Source organism: Tamandua tetradactyla, chromosome 6, assembly GCF_023851605.1.
Source record: "Tamandua tetradactyla isolate mTamTet1 chromosome 6, mTamTet1.pri, whole genome shotgun sequence".
Classification (NCBI taxonomy): Eukaryota; Metazoa; Chordata; class Mammalia; order Pilosa; family Myrmecophagidae; genus Tamandua; species Tamandua tetradactyla.
Genome location: NC_135332.1, coordinates 147,565,177 through 147,591,091, shown reverse-complemented (window position 1 = coordinate 147,591,091; position 25,915 = coordinate 147,565,177). Strand labels below are relative to the sequence as shown.

The following is a 25,915-nucleotide window of genomic DNA, read 5'->3' as shown; positions in this document are numbered from 1 at the left end:
AGAGACTAAAAATCTAAGTGTCCATCTGTAAATACTCTGAAAAAATAATCTCCAAATTTGTGCTCTGACGTAAATTTGCTATAATTAAACCACACATAATGTCACCTCAGCATATAACAAAATCTTGAAAGCAGCATAGCAAATTAGCTATGCTATCACTTATTAAACTCTCAAACAGAGTTATAATCTTTTGAAGTTACATACACAATTCACCTTTGCACAGGTAATTTTATTCTCTCCTGTGGGTGTTGACAGTGCTCACAGATTGTATTTTGAAACATTCAGAAAACATTTACTTGAATATAGACACATTTCTTTACATCACAATTCAAAAACTATTAAACAATTAGGTTTACTAAATACAGTGAACAAATGGTATAAATGCTTACACCATTCCCTTGTAAACAAGGCCGTTGTACACAATAATAACAAATGGAATTAATGCATACCACAATATTGATGAGGAAAGAACTCTTTAAATAAACTATTCTGTTCATAAATAAACTCTGATTTTTTTTTTAGTATACATTTACAGACCTGATCAATAAAAAGAAACAATACATACATTTTCCTTCAAAAATAAAAAGTTGAGAAAGACCACTATGGGAGAATTCACCTAGGAAAGGGGGTAAGAAGCAAGCAAAGGGTACTAGAGTCAAAAGTACTATCCGTCTGCCACCTATTTCGGTTAGTATCCACCAACACAAGAGCAGGACTGTCGGAGGAGCCCACTTTTACTTGAATTCCAGCAAGTTGCAATCAATCTTGTAGTACACATAGGGGTAATATTCTTGTTGACTCAGGTTTAAGCCTGGAATATCCATAGGAGCCTATAGAAAAAGCAGACAATTATTCAAATATGTACTTAAAGAACTCAAAAAAAGAAAGATAAAAAGTACTACCATTTACCATTTTAGTGAACATCTATTCTGGGCCAAATTTATGCATTTATACTAATTTTATCTGAGTAGGAATTATCTCCATTTTGCAAACAAAGTCTCAGAAAGATTGACTTGCCCTAGGAAACACACTGACTAGTACAGCCAGATTCAAGCACTCTCTGACTACAAAGTCTGGGTGTGTTTAGCCATGACTCTACCACTCTTTCTTATGTATACCATGAGAGATTAGTTTCCTAATCTCAGGCTTAGAATACTAAATTTTTGGAATAAAAGGCTTACAAAAAGTTAGATTAAAATAAGCCAAGTAAAATCCTTAAAATATCATTCTTATATAAGCACGTCATAAGAATTTATTATTAGGAAATTATGCAACAAGCAGGCCTCATTTATCTACAATTATATTAAAATGCAGAAATTTATTTGCTGGCATTTTCTTTTATCTAGGAAGAAAATCTGATTTTTCATGGCTAATACACTTGTGAGATACAACTACCCTAAAGTAAAGAGAGAAAAAATCAGCAAGATATCTGAAATTAAAAAATATAAAATCCCACCACAGTTTGAAACAACAATAACAATAAACACACACAGTTTGTTTTTATCTTCTTTTGTCTGGAGAGCATATAACTTTAGAAAAAAGACAGTTCCTTTCAAAATGTTCATATATTGACTCTACTACTTCTCATAAATAAAATTAAGATAACTCTTTTCTTTCTTTCTGTGACCTATAATACTTGCAGACAACTAGTATAACTGTTTCTGTATTTCTGCAGTTATTAATATCTCATCTGTGGTAGCAAGATTATGACAGGTTTTGAGAAACACTAAGAAGCAAAGGACAGCTCTAACTAATATAAAACAAGGTAAACAAGGCAAAGCAATTTTTTTTCTTTTTTGTGAAAAATAACATATATACAAAAAAAGCAATAAATTTCAAAGCACAATATGATGATTAGTTGTAGAACAGATTTCAGAGTTTGGTATGGGTTACCATTTTAGGTTTCTACTTCTAGCTGCACTAAGATACTGGAGACTAAAAGAAGTATTAGTATAACGATTCAGCAATCATACTCGTTTGTTAAATATCTACCTTCCCTGTATAACTCCACCATCACCTTTGATCTTTCTCACACTCTTTTGGGGTATTTGGGCTATGGCCATTCTAACTTTCTCATGTTGGAAGGGGCTGTCAGTAATATGGAATAGGGGGATGGAACTAGTTGATGTTCTGGAGAGGCTGGCCCCTGTGCATTTCAAAACTTATCAAGTCCAGGGACCCATCTGGAGGTTGTAGGTTTCTGGAAAGTTACCCAAGTGCATGGAACCTTTGTAGGGCCTTATATAATGCCCTAGGTGTTCTTTAGGATTGGCAGGAATGGTTTTGGTTGGGGTTTGGCAAGTTATGGTATGTAGCCATGTCTAACTGAAACTTGTGTTAAGAGTGACCACCAGAGTAGCCTCCCAACTCTGGTAAACCATTTTAACATGCAAAATACATACCCAAATTGTGAAAGTGGCACTACTCTTTCTGGCCTGTTATCCATTTACCAAGAGCTATCAAGACCAAGAAAACATGACTTTAGGGGAGCACAGTGAGAGAAATTTCAGATTATAGAATGCTTTTGGTCAAATGGGTTTCAGCAGCGCATAGTAACATTCAGTAATTTATGATCATTAAATTTTTCCTGAGGTTTTGCTCTCATTTTTAGTGGAATTGAAAAAGTGACACAGAAAACGGTATCAGAAAATTAACTGTTTACCATACACATGAACCATGCACATGCATGCAAACATGTACCAACATAAAATTAACAGGAAGCCCATCGGCTATGCATTAGTAAATCAGTCTTCTCTCTCTTCCCTCCCTCACACACCTCATGTACTATGCAGGAGTCCCAGCATTCATTTACTCACAAGTGCTTGCTGAGCAGGACGAGGCTCTGGGATTGCAGTGGGAGCAGGGTGGAGGAAGGGCAGGGGTCACTGCCTTGCAGACTTCAGAAGGCAAAGAAAGGGCCTAAAAGGACTGTGTAGCTCAGTGGTTCCCAACACTCAATTTCACCTCAGAAACACTAGAGGACATTTTAAACATCCAGATTACTAGATCCAATCCCCAAAGATTCTGATTCAGAAAGTCAAAGGTACATGCCATGCAGCCAAGTTTTGTGAACCAGCATACAGAACATGTTCTATAGGCACAAAGATGCAAGTGGGCCTGAGGGAGCCGGGGAGTAATATCTGAGCTCGGCTTTGAAGAATAAGGAGTCTGGCAAGAGAAAGAAGCTGGGAAGAGTAATCAAGGGAAAAGAAGCAACATACACATGGAAGTGCCAGCTAACCCTCAGGAGCACACAGCAGCCTGCTGTCAGTGCCTGCAGGACCACGAGGTAACAGTAGCAAATTACGCCCTGGTCTTGGCCTTCCTGAGTTCACTGCCAGCAAGACCTTACTTTCATTAGACAAATGAGCATAGTACTCAATCATCTGAGCCACAATAGTCTTGTTCTACCATTTCCTTTTGAAAAACATACAATGGGCCATGCTTTTATATTTTTTAATTTTAAAAATTACAAATGTTCTAAAATATATAATAACTCAATTCTAAAGCCAGTATCTTGCTGAATGGGGAAACCCTAGGGTCATTCCCACTAATGTCAGGAATAAGGCAAGGATGTCACTAACTCCACCACTATTTAGCATTGTTCTGGAGGTAGGAGGCAATGCAATTAGACTAGAGAAAACAATTAGAAACAAAATGATAGGAAAGGAAGAAAAAAATTATCTAACCGCAGAAGATGCTAACTGTGTACCTGGAAAACCATAGAGAATCAATGATAAACTCACTCCTCAAATCATAAATATAAGAGAAATTAAAAGAGAAATGCAAATGAAAACTACACTGAGATACTATTTCCCACCGATCAGATTAGCAAAATCTACTGGTGAGGCTATGGGAAAACAGACACTCTTGTATACTGCTGGTGGAGCTACAAAACAGTACAATTCCTATGAAGGAGAATGTGGCAATATCTAGCAAAACTGCCTAGGCATTTACCCTTCAACCCCACAAATTCCACTTCTAAGAATTCACCCTGAATATACACCTCCAATAACATGAAAAAACAAATGCATGAAGCTATTCCTATTATTTTAAGTTCACTGGCAATTTGTAGTTTCTTTTTTATGAACTGTCTGTTCACGTCTATGCTATTTATTCCTAACTTTTTTCTGCATATGTAGCCTTAGGACAAATAAAACCTTATGATTTTATATGAAACCAAATCTAGCCATATTTTCTTCTGTGATTTATTTGCCCTGTCCCATCATTTATTTACACTTAATAAGTCCTTCTATTGAGAGAACAATTTTTAATCACTTTGTTGTTGCTGTTTTCATTTAATTCTTTAAATTGTGCCCAAGTGAGGTCCATGAACAGGAATAGTCCACAAACCATCTGTTACCAGACTGTAATGAGGTAAGTACAGAAATAGAGTGTCAGAAACTTTTATAATACTTTGACAGAGTAATTTTCTATTGAAACTAAAAGATAAAATTTGGCTTGTATTTTATATATTTTGTTTCCCATTTCAATTTTCTAGTAATTCATTGTCACTGTATTTTACAATAGTAACACTTTGCAACAGAATTAGAAACTAAAAAAAAAAAAAAAAAAAAACACACACACAAAAAAAACCCCAAATTGGTCCTTCACCTCAGAAAGACAGCTTTAGACTACCTAGAATGTTATTTTGGTGTTTGGTGAGAACTGAAGATCTAAATTTACTTTTTGTTAAATAGCCAATATTGATTTCAAATATCGATCCTTACCAAGACATTATCTTTTTTATTTTATTAGGTTTCTGTTAAACCTCTTTACTGTAATTTTTAAAAATTATGCATAAAAACAAGGACAGTTAAAAAAATCTTTAAATTACTCTCCAGGCAACAATAAAGAAAAGTAGTATTGACCTTTCTGATACCATCCTGGCTGCATCTCTCTCATTATTCTTTGAGTGTGTCTATAATGCTTCTGGGACTGTACTGTCCCATATGGCTGCTACTAACCACAAATGAAAATATTCTGGATATACTGTGTTAAATAAAATGTTATTAAAATTAATTTCACTTGTTTCTGTTTACTTCTTTTAAAAATGACTGCTAGAACATTTATTATTACATACGTGGCTTTCATTATTATTATTTTTTTTTCTCACCAGCTGCCCTGGCAACAAAAATTATGCTTCTGAAATCTCTTGATGTCGATTTCGCACGAAGAGCAACCGAAGCGCCCTACGTGTGCCACTCACGACAGAAGCCCTTTTTTTTTTTCATTATATTTTTAATGGACAGCACTGCTCTTGAAGAAAGCTAAAAAGGCTTATGCCAGTTGATGGCCAAAACTGCACTAGGCACGTGGAACTTCAGCCTTATCCAAACGAGCATCAAACTCTAACTACAAATTGTTCTTCAGGACCACACATAGGTCCAATGTTGAGAACCCTCAGTACAAAGGCACAACTCCACCTGAGAGCTTAAACATTTAATCACGGCCAAGGTATGATTCTTGAAAAAGGGACTTAGTTCCCCTTAGGGCACAGCAGAGTGCCAAGAGATCCACAAAGCCACATGATACCCTCTGGAACTATTAATCTAATCTGGTATGTTTTTGTTTTAATGTTTTTAAAAAGGTCACACATATGGATACTAATTCCACATACTTTGGGAGGGAAAATTAAATTCCTAGTATTTCAGGTTATGAACAGATTCCTTCAGTATGCTTTCCAACCACCAAATGAAGTATGTAATCATTCTTCTCAGCCATAAATGTTTCATCCCAGGAAGTATGAGACACACTGGGATAGAGACTGGGATGGTTTAGCATGAAACATTTATAATTTATAAATTATAATTTGTTTATGATTTGTTATAACAGTGGGAAATTTTAAGAAAATGAATACTGGCAGTTCTGTTTTTATATAGCTCTAGGACTGTTGTTTCAGTTTTTGTTTATTGGGCAGTAGCTTAGAAAAAGCTTTTACACATTAAAGTTCAAGAGTAATAATTTCTGAAATGTCCAAGTAAACTGAAAAGTAACCTAAACTTTATATGAGATTGTTGTGACCTAGAGCTGTATGTAAGGCACATTCTTAAATTTAATTCATTCCTGTGGTTGTGGACCCATCGTTAACTAGGACCTTTTGATGAGACTACTTCAGTAAGGTGTAAGCCACCTCATTCAGGATGGGTCTTAATTCTCTTCTGGAGTCCTTTATAAATGGAGTGAATACAGAAAAGGAGAGAAAGTCCTGGGAGCAAGACAATGAAATCAAGGAAACTCGGAAGAGAAGGGAGAGACCAGATATCCCCATGTGGCAGAGTAGCCAAGGATAATGGCAGCTGGTCTTCAGGAAGAAGTATCACCTTGATGATGCCTGGATTTGGATATTTTCTTGCCCTCAAACTGTGAGCTAGTAAATTCCCATTGTTTAAGCCAACCTACTTTATGGTATCTGCTTTAAGCAGCCTAGGAAACTAAAACAGAGTGAAAAAGCATTTCCTTCCATAATTATCCATATGAGATAATTGGGTACAAACTTTTCTTCTCACAGCAGGAAGGTATCTTTCTCAAGAAAGGTGTTTTTGCCAAGCATATGCTGTCTAAGATAGCATTTTCAAGCAAAAACAACATGCTCTGATGTTTTAGCAGCTTAATTTTTTTTCTGTAAGTGTAAGTGTTAAAATAGACGTTAAAAATAACAACATTCCTCCACCCAGTAGTTTCCCAAAGCACCAAAGGGCTCTGGATGAAACGTCACGAGAAGATACAAGAGGGTAGTTTAGTGGGGTCAAGTACTTCAGCTTGGAGTCAAAAAGACTTCTTTTAAATGCTGGTGTTGCTGTTTACCAGCAATGCGACCTGGACCCTCTCAGCTGAGACCTCAGTTCCCCTCATCTGGATCAAGAATAACAACACCCACCTCACAAGGGTGAAGTGAAGACTGTATGACAGAATACAGGTGAAGCACTTACAAAGTGGTTGTCAGATAATAAGTACTGATAGATGTTAGGTTGCAGTTTTGGCTCTTGCTTATCTTAGTTATTATACCATTTTTAAAAAATAGGCAGTGTTTACCGTGTGATGTTACAAGAGCTGCATGGGTCTCTGGAAGCAAGAAAACAGGATACCCTCTAAGGGTTTTCATCCAACAGAAAGTCTTGGATTTATAAGGTTTGCAAGATATTGTTCATGGCTGTTATATTCAGAGCACTCCTCAGAAAGTTTAGATCTTTGAGAGAAATCAGAGGCCGTCTAAAGTACACAGAGTTTTGTTTGTTTTGAAATGCTATATACGTAAACAGAAAAAATATATGCATGTTTTTATTTTATATACTCGCAATTATAAGGTAAAAAATATTCATATACTACAGCTTTCTGATCACTATGCCACTTCTAATCTGCTTTCTAAGGTCATAGCCACTAAGTGTCAAACCCAGGATGTTAACTCAGGAAATCTTGTCTACCGCCCATATATTTAACCACCACATTCTGCTGTGTTTCTCTTCTTACATAAAGAAGTATCAGATTTCTAGCTTGAGAACTCAGTGATAACTTATAATTAACAGTTTATCAACCTAAGGATTTCAAAACAGGGTGTGTTTTAAGTAAAAGGTAAAAAGTAACACAAAATAGGTATTAGAGTTTAATAAAGTGATGAAAAAAAAAGCTTTTTCCAGATGTAATCCCTCCACTAACAAAAACCTCACCACTTAAGAAAGTCTCGAGATCTAGGTTTCAGTTCTAGATTCCTCACTCACTACACCAGCAGCCTTGGGCAAATGCCTTAAGACATCCTGGGACTGCAATTGCTGCACATGTAAAAGAGAGATAATAATAGCTACACTTACCAGATCTTTTTCAAAGATTAAAGGAAAGGAAAAATGCACATGAAAGCCTTGAGCAGACTGCCAACTTAGTGTATATGTTAACTGAATGAGATTTTTAATAGAATTTTTTAAGTTCTATGACAATTGAAAAAATTTTAAATGTTAATAAGAGAAAGACTGTAGGAGGAATCATTGTATTTAAAAAAATTGAAGAAAAAACATTTGGAGAAATAATGCCTTATAAAATGTCAGTTCAGGCAACAATGTTACATCAATTAGAGAAACTTAAATTCCTCATAACATTAGTCATGTGATAACACGTCATTCCCTTGCTGAGTTTAATGTATCAAAATTAATTGAGAACTTCAAAGCAATAAAAATTAAGTATTACAATATTTCTATCCCTTTTCTATCTTCTCCCATTAATTTATTTTGACATTCATGCCAGATCCTACTCTACTAGGCTATCTAGTGGGTACTTACATCAATAATAGCTGCTGCACTGCTGTCTAGATGTTTATATAATTCATATAATACTTCTCTTAGTTTCTTCATAGTTTTTTTATTGGGCTGAAGTAGCATTGCTTGGAAGTTCACTGGCAAGCCATACCTTATAAGGAAGCAGAAATACAGCATGCAGTACATGCAAACACATAGAGATTTTCTTTTTAAAGCAAACATTCTCATATTATTTAACCACGGTTAAAGGAAAGAGCATCTCATTTTAATGACCACATTTACATGTTCAACTATTATTCAGAGAGACACAAACCTTCTCTGGTCCTCACCATACCCTAGAAATCTCTTTAAAATGAGAGCCAAGTGTCAACTAGGAATTACTTGATTATTCATTTTTAAGGAAATCTATGGCTATCCATCAGGAAATAATGATAATATGTAAGCTTAGCAAATATTTTTATGATAATAAAGAGCATGAGAATATGCACATCTACTCTGATAATTTGAAGCTACAAATAAGTTTTTTTATTATTACCAATATGAGCAACAAGTATAGAAGATCACAGTGATTGAGATTTTAAGTATCTCAAAATATTAAAATATTTTAATGAATATTTTAATGAACATGAAACAATGATTTCAGTAAGTCTTTAGAACACTGGGTACCAAAACTATATGTTAAATATTAGAAAGATGGGTGGGCCGCGGTGGCTCAGCAGGCAGAGTTCTCGCCTGCCATGCCAGAGACCCGGGTTCAATTATTGGTGCCTGTCCATGCAGACAAAATATATATATATATATATTATAAAAGATCTTCCTTTTAAACAAGGAATATTGGTTAATATTTTATGATCTACTCTTACCTTAAATATTATTTAAGAACAGAACCAGAGAGCATGGATCTCTTTCTAAACCTTGTGTTAAAAGACAAAACCAATATGCTCTGTATAATCTGGATCTTGACAATCTCTCCCTCAGGATTACCCTTTGTCGTTTTTCCAAATCAATTACATATTACTGGGTTATGTTTTAATGGAGGTCCAATGTAAAGGGATCTATGAACTCTTCAGTCTCGAGTTTCTCAATTAACTTTCATTACCTTAAAACAGACTCAACAAAAACCCTTAATGCTTTCACATGAATCCATGCAATAAATGCCTCACTGAAATTCACTTTTAGCCACCGCACAAGTGGTCCCTATAAAAAGAAAAAAACAAACTCACAAATTTGATATTGAAAAAGGCAATCAGACCGAAGATTTTCAAAAAGAGTTTAACTATCCATTAGATTGTAGAGCAGAATTAAGTCACATTACAATTTACTTTAAAAATGCTTCAAGTATTAGTCTCTTCTCAGATACTTTACCTTAAATTAGATGAAAAGGTTAGTCATGTTTCCATAATCTCATAGATACTAAAATGCATAAGAACCATTTCACTGCATAGGAAAAGGCATATATTTTAATGAAAGTAGTTTAAAACTTCTACAAAATACAGGGGTGTCAAGTTTGAAAACCAAAATACAAAAATCTAAATTTATTAGACAATGCTGTAAAACATTTTATAAATTTAAAATAGTTTTATTTTATACATTTTATAAGCATTTTATACATTTAAAATGCTACAAACAACTTCTCAGGAACAAAGATAAATACCAATGTAGGCAAGTCATTTAATATTTCTAGGTCTCAGTTTTCTTATTAGCAAAATAAGGGTGTTGATCTAGTCAAAACCTCTTCACGTTCAAAAATTTTAATGACTCTATTATGTAATATAAGTTGTTTCTGAACTTAAAACACTTAGCATGACTTCCAGCACAAATAAAAATGCCTCTTTAAAGGAAAAGATTTCAAGTAACTTAACAGCTCCTCTCCATACTCAAAAGACATGTTCTCAACTCAGCTAAGAATTATTTGGATGACATTATTAGCTTATTTGGATGTATTAACCAGTTAATTTAAGCAAAAAAAAGATAAAACAAAGTTAAAGTCTTTGGTCAAAATATGTTCTTTAAAGGATTCAGGGATATTCTCTAACAAGTTGGTTATTATATTAGACATTACTTGGCTGGTTCTTTTCTCAAGGGAGATATGTTTTATAAAGGACTTAGAAATAATGATGAATGGAATCTGCCTTTATTTTCTCTCATAGTACAAGAGAAATAAATTTTCAGTCATCACATTTTCCCTTCTATACAAGTTTTTAGTCTTTTTAGGAACCTTATACCTGAAAAATAGTTGACACCATGTTTCAGTTTAACTACTCCATCCCTGCTCCCTATTATACCTACAACATATTAACTCTTCAATGATTTAAATATCAATTACTTCAATAAAAGTATGAGCCATTTAAAACATTAACCTAAAGAAAATGAAAAATATTATTGAAAAAGAGAAAACCTAATTATTTAACTACCTTCACTACAGGGGCATTAACCAAAACACTGCATTTAAAATTAATTTCTGAGTAATTAATTTTATGGTATGCATTTTAAGACAACTGTCCACTGATCTACTCTTGCTAGAGGAATTCATTCTAATTTTTCAATAGAAAAAATAATTAAAATTCAAATATCTTCAAAGCAAAATCAGAGACACGTTGCTTTCCTTTAAATCAAAGAAAATAGATACCAATTTTTCTTCTGCTTAATATTGATAATGCTAAATATTAAGAACACGTACAAATTGCTTTTTCTTGTCAGTAGAAAGCCTGTTCATTTCTTCTTTATCTGCTTTCATCTCCTCTTCATTATACTGGAAGTCACGAACGATGAATCTAAATTTGGAGGGAAGAAACAAAACTGTCCAAGCTGTGCAGAGCTGCTTTAAAAAATTCAAAAACAAAAATTAATTATCTTACTTGTTTTCCCGGGCTTTGTGTCTGAAGTCATCAACTGCTTTCCTAAACAAGGTGACATTACAAAGGTAACTGTCTTGGTCCTCTGAGAGAACACTACGAAAAAAAAAGAAGTCAATTTAAAGATTTATATTTAAGGACAGAATTCAGAAACAGGGGAGGTTAAGGCAGGGAGGGTAAAAACAGCCCTCCCCAAGACACCGCAATGCTCTCCATTTGTAATGCCACAAACACTGAAAAAAATTGAGAACCTCTGCTTATGGTGCCTTAATAGCCCAATATTACACTTACTTCTTACTAACCAACAAAATTAAACCAGCTCAATTAAAGCACCCAACTGAGATTTTCAATCTATATCTGTGTCAGGCTGACCTAGGCAAAATTGGTCAAATAGATGGTTTGTTTCTGGTGCCTCCTTTCTTCCTTGCTAAGCACCCTCTTCTCCTCCTGGAAGCTGACCTCTCTCCTCTCTCCATCCCAGCCCATCACCACTGAGGCCTGGACCACCATCTCGGCACCACCAACAGCTCATACCTCAGATCCTTTTTATCCCACCCATGCCCTACACAAAATAAATGGAAATGTCTAATTAATCTTTTAGTAAACACACTTTTATGTGTCTCTGAGCTCCATTTTAGGCTTTAAAAGGTTCAAGTTAGATCAGAACTTCTATCCAGTCACAGGTCCAATGGAATCACTGGAAATAATTTTCCAGACACAACTGTCATATAAATTTGTAATGCCTTGGGGAAAAGGTCACCATATAGTTAAAAAGGCCAACTTTTTAACTATAGTTCATGTATAGTTCATGTATAGTATGATCCTAATTTGAGTTCTAAGAATTACCTATTGCTACTTATACACAGAAGCCCATGGGCAAGGTCTGCACGTGGAGCTGCACACTGAAGTGGACAACGGCGATGCTCTGGGGGTGGGAGAACAGCACTTGGGGGAGGAGGATCCTCTATTTTTCATGTTTTGGGGTTTTTTTTTTTTTAATGTTCAATTTTTATTTACAGGTTATTTCTTCAGCAAATGGGGAAAAAAACTTAACAAAACTGAGAGATTATCTGTGGAATTCAAAGATATTTATTAAACACACACACAAGAAAGTAAGTTTAGTTTCTCCAAGAAGCCTAAGAGCTAACTGATTAACCAAGTAAACCTGAAGAATGGTGTTAAGAACGGAACCCACCCTGGCTCCAGCAGGCTGCCAGCCAGCAGGGTCTACCTCCCAGCCCACCCATATGGGAGAATGGATCACTGAAATCACTCACATGTATAAAACTCAACTACACTGGAGTCATAATGTTTAAATTTCCTCTTATGTTATGACTTTCTCAAAACTATGACCTGTTATTTCTTGCTCCCAGTGCCTATCAAACACAAAGCAAGTCAGTTACCAGGAGGACAGAGTTCAATAAAAAGTCTTTTAATTACCTTTGGTATGCCAGGATTGACTCAGTGATGCGCAAACTGGTTAAGAGAACAAAACAAACTTATACCCTGAAAGGCTTTGGATCCAAAACCAGCATTCCAGAATTATCATGTTAATCCTTTAACTCATATAGTGCTTTGCTATTTTAAAACCATTTCAAAAGCATTTGATGCTTGACATGAATCTGTGTCAAAATCCTTATGGTAAAAGATGCCAAGATAAAAACTTGCTTTTATTTTATGACTAGATCCTACTATGTCACCTTATTAAAAAAAAATTCACCTGCTTTCCTCTCCCTCTCCAGGAAAGGTATTTATTAGTACAATGGATTTTCAGTCATTTAACATATACTGAGCCAAGCTCTTGCTAAATATTAGGAATAAAACTATTAGGAAATGGTTCTTTGACCTCAAGAAGACGAATTTATTAAAGAAAAAAGATATATAAACAGGAGAACAAAAGAAACTATAGCAGAAGATGTGTATGATATTTAGGGCAAAAAAGGGAAGGGAATTCAAAAAAGTTTCACAGAAGAGGTGATGCCAAGTGCAAGCTTGAAAAATAGGCAAAATAGAGAAGATTCCTGGTAGAACCCCATATGCAAATGAAAGTAGGTGTGCAAAGCTATAAAGTAAGCTATAGTTACTTTGCAGAAAGTAAGTATACAAGGAGATGTGTGTGTGTACGTTGAGGGAGGAGTAAAAGTTAGAAGAGACAGGGCTTTAAACAGGGGAGTACCAGACTTGTATATCCCAAAGATGAAAATGGCAGTAACACAGAGCACTGATGAAAAGGGAAAATACTAGAGATAAGGAAATGAGTTAACAGTAATTACAATGATCCAGGCAAGATATAATGGAAGTCTAAACTGAAGCAGGACTAGTATATTTAGGAGTTGGCAGGGGGCAGGGTGTGGAAAGGGGGAATTTAGTATAAGCAGGCTGAATCATACAAAATTATGAATATTTGACCATTTTAACCTATAAAAAAGAAATTTTGCATGGCTCAACAAAATACCATGGAGGGTAGAAATGGAACAAATGATCAGATGGGGGATGAGAGAGAGGTAGTGCCTGGCTACTGTGCTTCTGGTTCGGAATTCGAGGTACCCTACAAGGAGAATGGACGGTTTGGGACTGGAACTGGAGTGATAAGGCTGTGGTACTGGTGGTTACTTAGGGAACACTAATCCAGGCGGAGCTGTCCAGTAGGAACCTGTGAGGGTCTGAAGCTTTGGGGGTAGGGGACTATAGATGGCAATTATATTGATGGGGGTATTGAAACAGTACTGATGAAAGAAATGAGCTGAAACAGATTAGCCTAACTGATGTGATGAGTATTCAGGACAATCAGATACCCTCCAGCTCGCTCAGCAATTCAGGTGTAGAAGCCAGGAGATTACATTAAAGATAAATTCAGAATGGGAATTTTCAGGTAAGAGAGGCCAGAGCTGATGCTGCTGGCAAGAGAATGGCTGAGAATTCAGGCTCAGCAGAGCAGGAAGCATGACTGGCCGAAATCAACAATGCCCACTGAAACAAAGGGTCAAGGGAACAGAGATGCAGATGAGTTCCAAGGGTAGGTTCCACGGGAGTGGGAAAAACAAAAACAAAAAATGAAGAGAAGGTTTTGGTCAAAAAGTTGGATTACAGGTTTAAGATTCCAGAGGTATCAAGTAAAGGCAGGTATCAGGGAGCTAAATAGCCAGATGTTGTATCAATTTTAAACCAAGGTACAAACTGTAGTGATCTTATGAGAATAGTAAAGAAACAAAGTCACAAGGTGTGGTAGTTAGATTCAGTTGTCAACTTGGCCAGGTGAAGGCAACTAGTTCTGTTGCTGTGGACATGAGCCAATGGTTCGTGGACCTCATCTGTTGCTAATTACATCTGCAGTCAGCTAGGAGGTGTGCCGGCTGCAATGAATGACGTTTGACTTAACTGGCTGGTGCTTAAATGAGAGAGCACAACGTAGCACAGCCCAGGCAGCTTGGCATACCTCGTCTCAGCACTCGCAGCTCAGCCCAGGCCTTTGGAGATGCAGAAAGGAATCACCCTGGTGAAAGACGTTAGAACCCAGAGGCCTGGAGAGAAGGCCAGCAGGGGCCACCCTGTGCCTTCCCATGTAAGAAAGAACCTCAGTCAAAAGTTAGCTGCCTTTCCTCTGAAGAACTAACAAAATAAATCCCCTTTTATTAAGAGCCAATCCATCTCTGGTGTGTTGCATTCCGGCAGCTAGCAAACTACAACACAAGGGGAGAAAGGATGAGAGAAAGTAACATTTTTAATGATTAAGCATGGACATGAACCCTTTCCATATGGGATGCTGGCCAGGAGCTGTGCCTGAAAGAGAGGTAGGATAGTTTACCTAACTTGCAAAAGTTCTATTAGTATAAACCAAATTTTCTCCATTTACTTATAAAAGCAGTAATGCTATCTTTTTATAGGTGCAACTGCACCTAGAGCAAACAAAGCAAATTGCTAGTCAACGCTTTTCAGATATTCCACGGCATTTTCAGTGACTCACGTGACTGGCAATGCTTGCTGTAGCTTCTGATCAATTTTTAATGTTTCAATTTCTTAAGTCGCTCCTAAAATTTAGATCTGCCATTCCCTCTGTTCCCTAATCCACCTACTTCATTGCCCCAAGCCATAAGAGAATCTTTAGTCTGCACAGTGGCTGGTAATTTTCCTGGGCCTTCCTACCTGGGTTTCTTGGTTTCATTTGGAACTTGAGCTCCCTGAACAAAACCTCAAAAAACACCAGTGAGTCTGTGGTGATATTTCCAAAGACAAAGAAAAAGTAAAAGTTAACCAGTGTTCTGATTCAGACTATTTTAAGAAGCAAAAGTAGACAGACCTAAAGAAAAATGGTAATTCTGAAAGTAGAAGGAAAAAAAACACCTCTTTCTAAATTTTTTCCAACAAAATGAAGGAGAACAGCAGCTCTACATCCCCTTCTTTGCCTGTAATCTGGACACGGCATTTATATACATTCCTGCACTTGCCCACACAATAATGTCAGTATGTATCTCAAAGTATCCAATCTTTTAAGACGCGGACGAAATACTTTGCAAATAACTAGATTTCATGTATGTTTAAATGAAATGACCTATTCCAGGTTTGAAGTTTTCAAGCCTATTCCTCTATCTCAAAATTTCACTTTCACCTTCACTGCTCCAAAGAATAAGAACACAAAAATCATGCTAAAAAGTAACAAGTGAAAGTACAACTACTTACAATTGATTCAATTTGTATAAAAGACTTAGAACAATGGCCAGCACACAATAATTACTCAAAAATGCTTATCATGATAAGCAAAACAAGCAAAAACACCCAGCAACAAAAAGAGATCTTCCCTCAGCAGTGGCCAAAACTCCAGAGATACACACCAAAGTTTATGTGCCCTACATGCACTAACGCACACCCTCATGATGCTATTTTAACTACTGCTGTGCTTTCTATAACTAAATTTAAAGATGCTTATTTTCAAGAACATGTTTTCTAATGTACTTTCAATTGAGAAATACATAGAACAACCTTTTCACTGAGCAAGTAATGCCTGGGAACTCTCACAAATCAATACGCATTTACTGAACAGTCATCATATAAGTATTGCCTGCATTAAACGTTACTGCCTGACAATTTTTCCTTTAAATTGTTAAAGTGATTTTCAAAAGACTTAAATGTCTGAAGTAACATTCTTATTGCTTTCAGAACAGACCAGGGCCTACTTAATTAGCCTGCATGCTAGGCACAGCACAACTACAGAGGATGGGTGTGTCACAGGTTCTTACTCTCCTCCTCCACCTGTATGTCACGGATCCTTACTCTCCTCTTCCACCTGTGCATCACAGGTCCTTACTTCCCTCCTCCACCCGTGTGTCACAGGACCTTACTTCCCTCCTCCACCTGTCTCTTAAGACACAATTCAACCTCTACTGCTTTACTGTTCATTAGAGTGCAAAGGGATGAGAAGGTGATATCTGTCAGGATAAACAACTTAAGTGAAAAACTAGTATCATGACAGTCTAGCCTTTCACCCATGTGAAGGGCTGGCATGAATGGAAGGTATATTTCCAAAAGGGGGGGAAAAATTCATGACAAGCACAAGTTTGTGGCTTAATTTTCAGAAGATCAACATTGTGGAACTATAATAATAACTGTATTATTTTATATTTTGCATATTCTATCAAACCTTAAAATAACCTCAAGAGATATACAGGGAAGGTGTTATGTTTATTTTACAGACAAAGAAAATGAGGCCCAGAGAAGTTAAAAGACTTGCCTCAGGTCACACAGTAAGTTGGTAGCAATGAGCAATACAACTCAAGTCCCTGGGTCCAGGACTCTTTCCATTATACAAAGCTACCTCTGATATAACCTCCCATATAGACTGGAAAAGAAAATACTTCATTGGTCTGGCCTTACTAATACTCCTTTACTACCTCCTATATCTTCCACTCACCAGGTTGTTTCCTTTTGAGAAATGTACATACAAAAGAATCCCTCTGGACTGCATATATACTATATTTAATATTTTCCCAAAGAACATGTCTCATGGCAATGGCAACATACAAGAAAAATGATATGATATAAAGTCAAAGAGTACTCAGAGCCTAGAGCTAAAAGGCCTGAGTTCTAGTTCTAACTTTGCCTCTGGACTTATCCAGCCACATACTTGAGGCAACTTCTTAACCTTCCTGCATTACTTCCTCATCTAGGAGAATAAGAACGATAACTACCCAAACTATTTTATTTCATGGAACTGTTGTACATCTCAAATTCAACAATGTATGTTAAATAAATATATTAAAAAGTACTTCATAAAAAGTATGTTTTAAGGAAAGCACAGATTAGGTCAAATCTATGCCCCCTAGAAAGTGAGGATGAATATCTGGAAATTTGGGAATGGTCCTCTAGGAGCCAATCTGGCACAATTCCTTTGCAAGGTAAAATGAGTACTTAAAGACATGTAAATAGGTATGCAAATAAATACTGACTGAAGAATTTTCAAAAGGCAGGACAGTGCAGTAGCAACAGTGCCACACCTGATGTCTGGGTTCCAGTTCTAGCCCTGCCACTAACGAGATGTGTGACACTGGGTAAACTACGTCATGTCTAAAACTTCTGTATCGATAAACATGAGTGGGTCAAACAGAACTGCAATATTCCTTCTAAGTCTAAAATTATGATAACTACATTTAATGTAATGTAACCTTATTTATAAAGTGAAAATGATATAGATTCTAAAACTATAAATTTACTGTAAAGACAAGATAGCAAAGATAATTCCTAACCCAATATCCAAACTACAAAAAGATGATCAGGGAAATAAATGATTTTACAAAGACTATTACTTACTTGCTAGATCTTGGAACTACCATTTCAGCTAGTGTTTCATACTGCTTAATCCAATCATTGTGGTTTAATCTGCAGAAAAGAAAATACAGTAAGCATTGGAGAAAAACAACTCCTACTTCCTGCCATATATAAGAAGAAAAAAGTGATGGGAAAAATAGTAGGTATATCTCAAATCTATTAAGTAATAAAGCTCCAAGTTTCCCAATGGAGTTTGTATTTTAATATACTAAGTGAAGCAGGAAATACACTTCATCACCCTTTTATATCCAGTAACTACTGCAAAACTGGTACATCCTAGAAATATTTGGAGAGGTTGTTAAGCAACATATAGATTCTTAATTACTTTTAAACTACGCAGTTGATATACATCACACCTCATTTACAAAAAGAAAAAGCCATACTGAAATCTCTATCATTTCCATTTAGTGGCCACTATGACAGGCGAGATAAAACTGTTTTTACCGAAAGTACGGAGTACCAGGAAGTATTGTGTAAATATAGTGGCAGTAAACTATGTCACCAAGGAACATTATGCAACAAGCTTCTCAGGAAGCCAGTGGCTTTTGGGGTTGTAGGGAGAGACAACTATGTTTGAGACTTAAAATTGACAAGAATGGTATTTGTAGACAAGGACAGAGAATAATTCATTATATTAAGTGCCCTAGAGCCTATTTTCAATTATACTGTACAGAAAATTCTGAAAACTTTTAGTTTTAAAAACAAATTTCAAATAAAGGTTGAATGAGACAAACCTTTTACCTGGGCAAGGTGATTTTCCTACGTATAAAAACACAGACACCATGAAATTTATATATATAATTAGTGGTCCAGGTCTAGTGGGGCAGAGGGGAGGGGGAGTTATGTAATGGAAACATAAAACAAAATTTGGGAACCAAACCCTTAGTTTTAAGCCCTTCTCCACGTGTAAATAATAATTCAGAAGACTGCATTCTACAGTAAAGAGAAAAAATGCATGTCAGATAATATTGCAGCTACTGTAAATTCCACAGAGGTGCTTTCTAGCCCGTTTCCAAGTGGCATCATTTTCCAATTGTCCTTGTTTCCTAACCAGATAGAAATGCAGAGCACAGTGAGAGGAGGCTTCATGCAATGATGCTCTGAGGAGGCCCCATTTCTCCCACCTGGCTGAATCCCACAGATTCCTTCATAGCAAGATTTCAGTGTGAGAAAGTGAACCATTAACAGTGGTTAAAACACACACACACACACACTCAGACACACACAGAGCTCTATGAGTGTTCAAAGGATTCATTTTACCAAGTTTAACTGTGATCAAATGTTAACCAACACAGAGGACCAATATAAAGGAGATGTCGAAGATTGTCTAATCCAGAGATTGACAACCTATGCCCACAGCCTGTGCCTGTTCCTGTAAATTTTTATTGAAACACAGCCACACCCATTTGCTTAATTTATTGCCTATGGCTACTTTCAGCTATAAAGGCAAAGTTGACATGGCAGGGTTGAGCACTCACAATAGAGATCATATAGCCCACAAAGCCTAAAATATTTACTATCTGGCCCTTAGAAGAAAAAGTGTGCCAACCCCGATTTAATCCATCTTTTGCTTCTTATGGAGCTTAATTTATACTACCAGTCAGAAAAACAAACACAAAGACCTTCCTTACTATTTTGAAAAATCTAACATCTGTAATAAAAAAAAAATTTAGCATTATTTAACTATTTAAATAGTCAATTCTACCAAGTTTCTAAATTTGATTTGGACTCTCAATCTGTAATTGAGATTACAGATTATGAACTTAATTCTATTATATGTGTCTCCTGAATATATGGTGCATGATAGAATGAATGGGAAGATTATATCCCCTTTATACTTGGGCTTTATGGAAAATATCAAATTGCGATACCAGATATTAACATGTTTCTTATATTTTATTAAGTAAACACTTTTTGTAAGAGAAAGACATACTTTGGAACTACCACCAATAATGTGACGAGATACTCTGAATCAAGAACAAAGTCATCCTTCTTCACAATTTCTGCTAGACTTCTAGTTAGCAAACTTCCTCTGAGGAATAGGAAAAAAATCATTAGACTGGTAAAGTGTGTGCTGCAATTATATAAATTAAAAATAATTATGTGTTATAATAAAGAAATAGGTGGCTAATCACATATTTTATACATACATATACATATAGCTAATCCTCACTCTCTTGATATATATACATATTTCTGTCAAAAGAGTGAGGATCAGCCTTAGCTAAGAAGTAGAAATTAAGCTGAAAAAACTTCCCATCCCTTCAACCAAAAATATACAACATTTGGTAAAATGTTCCTCCAGTATCTCCTTTTGTGTTTGCTTTAATTATTTTAACTCAGCTTTTCTCTTGATTACATATACAATATCATGACTGAGAAAGGGCTCTTCATTAGACATCAATTGAAATCTATTTCATAATTATTAAATTGAATCATCTAAGTATAACCTTTGGATTTCCTCTCTTGCCCTGGGTATCATTTGGTTAGCCCAATAATCAACTCTTTCAAATCAGTTTTCAACTGGTCTTCTAATAATGACCTTTCATAATGAAAATGTCTTGCTCAGTTACATCACTTGTCAGTATCCAATCAACTTTCTCTCTGGGACAGAAATGGATAACCTGAGCAGTTAAGTACTTACAGCTACACTTCCAGTAGTCATCCCAAAGAAAAGGAGATTAACTAAAACAAGTGTGTCTTATTTTAAGAAAACCTACAGTGTGAAAAATCTAAACTTGGAAAACAAACAAATTAGAGAATGATTATTTACACTGTAAGCAGCAGATAAACTATGCAATTATACTATGATTTGACTTAAAACAATGAACTTTTGCCAATTTTTCAGTGAAACATTGAATGAATAAAGGGATAAACCAATTCCAATTCCACTTACAAGTATTACTCATGAAACAAGCATAATAAATCAGCTTCACTTCTGCTCTGACTAACCTAAATCCGTACATTTATACCTTAATGGACTTTTCTCTGTGAACTGAAAAAAAACAACAAAAAGAACCCCACACCATTTTGATAACAGAAACAACTGGAACCTAGTAAAACCCCAACAATATCTAATTCTATATACGCTAGAACAATTTCCCAATCTTTAATATTCAGATACACTTAATATGCTTACGCATTCTTCCGTTCCAAATTCTGAAGATTCCCTTTCAAGTTATTATATGCAGATGCTCTCGATTTCAGATCATTGTCAATCTGAGTTACTCCCTTTAAGAAAAAAAAGAAAAAAGAAAAACGGACATTTTCCTAAATATGCCCTAATACAATCAAAGCAGCTGAATTTTAACATTAGTTTTAACCAAGAACTAGTTTCTGATCTACAAATATTCCATTATTTTAAAAATTCAGCTTTAAAAAGTCATTTTAAAAAAATGCTGCTAAAAACAAAATGCTTCTACATTTTTTAATGGCCATGATTTCAATATGAATCTTTTCTACTAACAGATAATGTTTTAGTTCACACATATCTTTATTATTACTTATTATTTCTTAAATCATATAAATAGAACCTAGGCCATTAAGTTTGGAGATTACAAATTAAAAGCTACAAAAGGAACTAAGCTACATAGAGAATTTCTTTGTTCTCAACTCCACCATCATTACACAAAATATTTTCTCAATGAAATTAACAATTTAGTTGAATTTATTTATAAATGTTACAAAAATTGATTTTTTTAAAAAGATGTCTAAAACTAACAATTGAGAGAGAAAATAAAAAAGATTTAAAGCTTGAAGAACTGGTTTCAACTAGTGGCTCTACACTATTAGCTGTGTGGCAATGGGGTAAAGTCACTTCGCTTCTCTGACTCTGCTTCCTTCTCTGTAAAATGGAATAATAATATGGATTTAGATCTGATACAGGCAAAAATGACTTTCTAAATATTAGCATATCCTCAAAATTAAAATGCCTCTAACCCCAATAAAATTATCTTTTTGACCCTACTTAAAATATGGCTTGTTGATCTCGGGATAGCACTTCATTCGTTTTATTTTACCAGTTATACTAATGTAAATTAGGAGCTTAAAAGTGGACAATTTCATTTTTATAAGATAATATATTTTTCTATGCCTCAATTTTTCCTTCTATAAAATTAGAATGCTGGAGGATTTCTAAGGTGTCAACTTTGAAATTCTAAAATCATATTTTCCTAATAACACTGCAATTTACCAAAAAGAATACCAAATGTTGTGATTTCAGTTTAAAACTAATAATCTCTGACTAGCCTCGTTTTTCCATTACCCTTTAAACAGTAACATTCCACCTTATAGAATTTCTGGTTCAATTTTTAATTCTATTAAATATAAAAAGGAAAATCAATGTTAACTTAAATTTAATAACCCAAGTTCTTTTATGAGGTTTCTTACAATGTAACTGTGGCTTAAAAGGTCATTCTATAATACACATTGTTCTCCTGAATGACTATATTATTTCTACTAATTTAACTTTCTACTCATAATATTAACAAATTGTGGCCCTAATTTTTGTCCATTTCTTCTGGTGGTGAATTATTGCTCAATTTTGTTCACTTAATAGATCACATGCAAAATTTTCTGTAAATAATCTTGATTTACGGAATTTTCATAAACTGAATAATGTTACATCTTTAAAACATGTATTCTTTACTTTAACAAGTCCTCATATAAAGTCCTGATGGTGACTTTCCTTTAACAGCCTCATCTTTTGCAGCTCTCCCAACTATCTAATGCCAACTACAGTGGTCCTTCTCATCTTTCCTAAATTTTCAGCGCTCCTTCCTACCTCCATGCCTTTATAAATGCTGTCCTCTCTTAGTCCCTCTCTTCTCTGCCTGCCCTCCAGTGTACCCTTTTAGACCCTTATCAAATATCACCTCTCTGTAAAATCTTCGCTCCTGACTCATTAAGGTACACCAGTCTAGCCTTCTATGTTCTCTTTGGCTCCCTCTCCCTTACTCCAGACTCAACTTGAAGGTTGAGGGCAGTATTCTTTCTCATCTACGTACTTCCAGATTCTAGCTCAAAGGTCTGACACCTTAATGTGCTCAAAAAATACTTGAAGAATTAATTAAACCAGGATTAGAACTGTATTTTTCTATTAAAATTATTTTACATGTTATCTTTTGAACCATATATGTTCTCAAACCTTAACAAGACTGAGCTACAAACATAATCGTACAACTCAAAGATAAAACAATACCCAAGCCTTAAACTTGATTTTGTTCAATAATCCTGGAATTTGCTTTTCAGTTACCCACTTAAACAGAAGGACTGCTCCCCTGCTGATATATCTGAGCAGTACAATCTTCTTCAAACAACCCGACAACATTCATAATTTATATTACAAATATCACAGGTATACAGGGAAGTTAAGGTTTAAGTTTGTTACTATATTAACTACCTCTACAACAATCAAAGAGATCATTCTCAATTCCAAATATAAATGAGGAATTTATCAAAAATGTAGTTTGATAACCACTTAGCTATGTTATTCCATCTTTTATAATTTTTGATTCTACTATATATACAACTAACCATCCCTCCTATTACATCACATTTTATTTGATCTTCATATATATATGCCATATAACTTTTTCTCTGACATATTTCCCTTCCTGATTATTTGGCTTAGATTGCCATTAAAATAAATGTATATTTTCAGAATACATACCAATTAAATGCCAGAGATGGAGGGAAAGTAGAATATCAACAGCATTAATAAACAAATCCCCTATAAGACTAAATACTACTGCTATTTCCACAAAGAAACTCCCTTGAAGAACCTGAGACTCAGCTGTATAGTTATGTGATTTTCTATAACCTATTTCTTTTACCTTATTTCTGATTACTCAAAGCCTGGAATTTAATTCTCCTTTTTTTTTTTTTATTAATTAAAGAAAAAAAAGAAATTAACACAACATTTAGAAATCATTCCATTCTACATATACAATCAGTAATTCTTAACATCATCATATAGATGCATGATCATCTCAAAATTAATCTGTATTCAAAATGACTCAAAGTACTAACCGCATTAGTGATCTATGAATTTAAGTTTCAGACTTTATGCCCAATGATGAAGAAATACTACATGCTTATTTTAAACAATTTTGTTCCTAACAATATAAAGAAGAAAAGGAAAACCAAATCCTCACTAAGGATCAAAAGAAAATCAGCTTAGTCACATTTTACACAGATATATAAACAGCATCACTTTATATTATCAAACTACTTCTTTTCATTAAACTATATGATTTTAATTAAAATCCTTGATAGTCTATTCATTTACATTCAACTGAAGAACACACTGTACCACAAAGTCATCAGAAACCAAGGAAAATCAGTTCAAGTAATTTTTTTTTTTTTTGCATGGGCAGGCACCAGGAATCGAATCCAGGTCTCTGGCATGGCAAGTGAGAAAGTCCAAGTAATTTTAACTTTACTTTTCACCCTAGCCAGACCATTACAACTGTTGGCAAACACGTCCTTGTCGATTTGCCTGATTATAATTTTGGGTAAGAACTTTGCATTTTTACTCGTTCAAGGACTTTTCAAGATAAGAGAAACTCTTAATTTGGTGAGTTAATGGATGAGCTTCAGGATCCACATACTATCTGAAATTCTACATAAAATAATGTGGTAAATGATTATGGGCATTTTTCTGGGTAGAGGATCAATACTGAATAGTCAGAACAGGTCAGCGACCCCAAAAAGTTTGATGTTTTGAAGCAGTGCCATCATAAGTGACTACATTATCATCTATCTAAATGACTCATAAACCTTAAATAAATTCCAATTTCCACCTCTACATAATCTTGGTTACACTTAAAATTTGTATAAATAATAATTAAAGAATGTTAAAATAATTTTTCTTATTTAAAAACTATTGATGCAGTATTTAAAAGTTAACAAAGGTAGGGTGGGCCACGGTGGCTCAGCAGGCAGAGTTCTTGTCTGTCATGCTGGAGACCCAAGTTCGGTTCCCAGTGCCTGCCCATGCAAAAAAAAAAAAAAGTTAACAAAGGTAATAAATAAGTAAACACAGCACATAAAAATGTTATCTTTTTTTAACATCGTTCTTTTCAGTAAAGTTGTAACAGGGTACTTCCAGTTTGCATCTGCAACAAATAATTTAAGTTGCCTTGTCAAAAACATAAATAGTATTTCATAGCTAAATACTTATAAAATAAGTATTATTTCATAGCTAAATACTTATAAAATAAAGTCACCATAAATCAATGCATCCTACTTGTTTCTATTTTGAGCTTACCTTTGCAATTATTTCAGAAATATTTTTCAGGGACTGTTTGATTGGATATTTGGCCATGTCCCACTGAAATCTTGTTATATAAGTAACCAAGTCAACTGAAATGAGGGAACAAATTAATTACTGAAGATAAAGAAATGGTCCTTTTTATAGTTTATTACACAAGAATACATTTTTAATGCTGAAACTGTCCTTGAGAAAATCAGCAAAGATCTAATTTCTGAAGAGTCCTGATTAAATAAATGCTGAACTATATTAAGTAACATGGATTAATCAAACATCTCACCCTGTAATTTGATGATCTCTCTTCCTTACTCAAAATTAAAAATACATAAAGACTCTTCTTATAATTTGATAACTTAATATACATAAACCCATGATATGCCTAATAGGAAAAAGAAAAGTGAAGATAAAAAGCTACTTCAGGGCCACGGTGGCTCAGCAGGCAAGGATGCTTGCCTGCCATGCCAGAGGACCAGGGTTCAATCCCCGGTGCCTGCCCATGTAAAAACGAAAAAAATAAAAAATAAAAGGAGAGCAGTAAGCGTGGCTACACACTTTAACAAAAAAAAAAAAAAAACCTACTTCATGTTGTCTTCTCAATAAGCAGAATTAGACAAAATATGTTCTTTTTTCCCTGAAAAAATGAACTGACTTATCAAGATATAAAATGACTGTTTCCGGGAGTCTACACTTCAACAATCTTTAAAACACAGAGTTTTTTGCTT

At 34.9% G+C, this 25,915-nt stretch overlaps 1 protein-coding gene and 1 pseudogene across 1 annotated transcript in view; both read right to left on the bottom strand.

Annotated features, from left to right (window-relative positions):
* Positions 1–208: 208 nt before the first annotated feature.
* ATP6V1C1 (ATPase H+ transporting V1 subunit C1) overlaps positions 209–25,915 on the bottom strand; it is a 100,792-nt gene continuing 75,085 nt past the window's right edge. Inside the window, exons 5-13 of the mRNA XM_077167409.1 lie at positions 25,191–25,285; positions 21,060–21,151; positions 19,854–19,952; positions 17,903–17,971; positions 11,105–11,197; positions 10,927–11,020; positions 9,346–9,443; positions 8,271–8,397; positions 209–830 (exon numbers count right to left, since the gene is read on the bottom strand). Coding sequence (XP_077023524.1) covers positions 735–830; positions 8,271–8,397; positions 9,346–9,443; positions 10,927–11,020; positions 11,105–11,197; positions 17,903–17,971; positions 19,854–19,952; positions 21,060–21,151; positions 25,191–25,285 — 863 coding nt within the window. The 3' untranslated portion in view covers positions 209–734. The remainder of the gene's footprint in view (positions 831–8,270; positions 8,398–9,345; positions 9,444–10,926; positions 11,021–11,104; positions 11,198–17,902; positions 17,972–19,853; positions 19,953–21,059; positions 21,152–25,190; positions 25,286–25,915) is intronic.
* On the bottom strand, positions 5,054–5,225 carry LOC143689292 (U11 spliceosomal RNA; annotated as a pseudogene).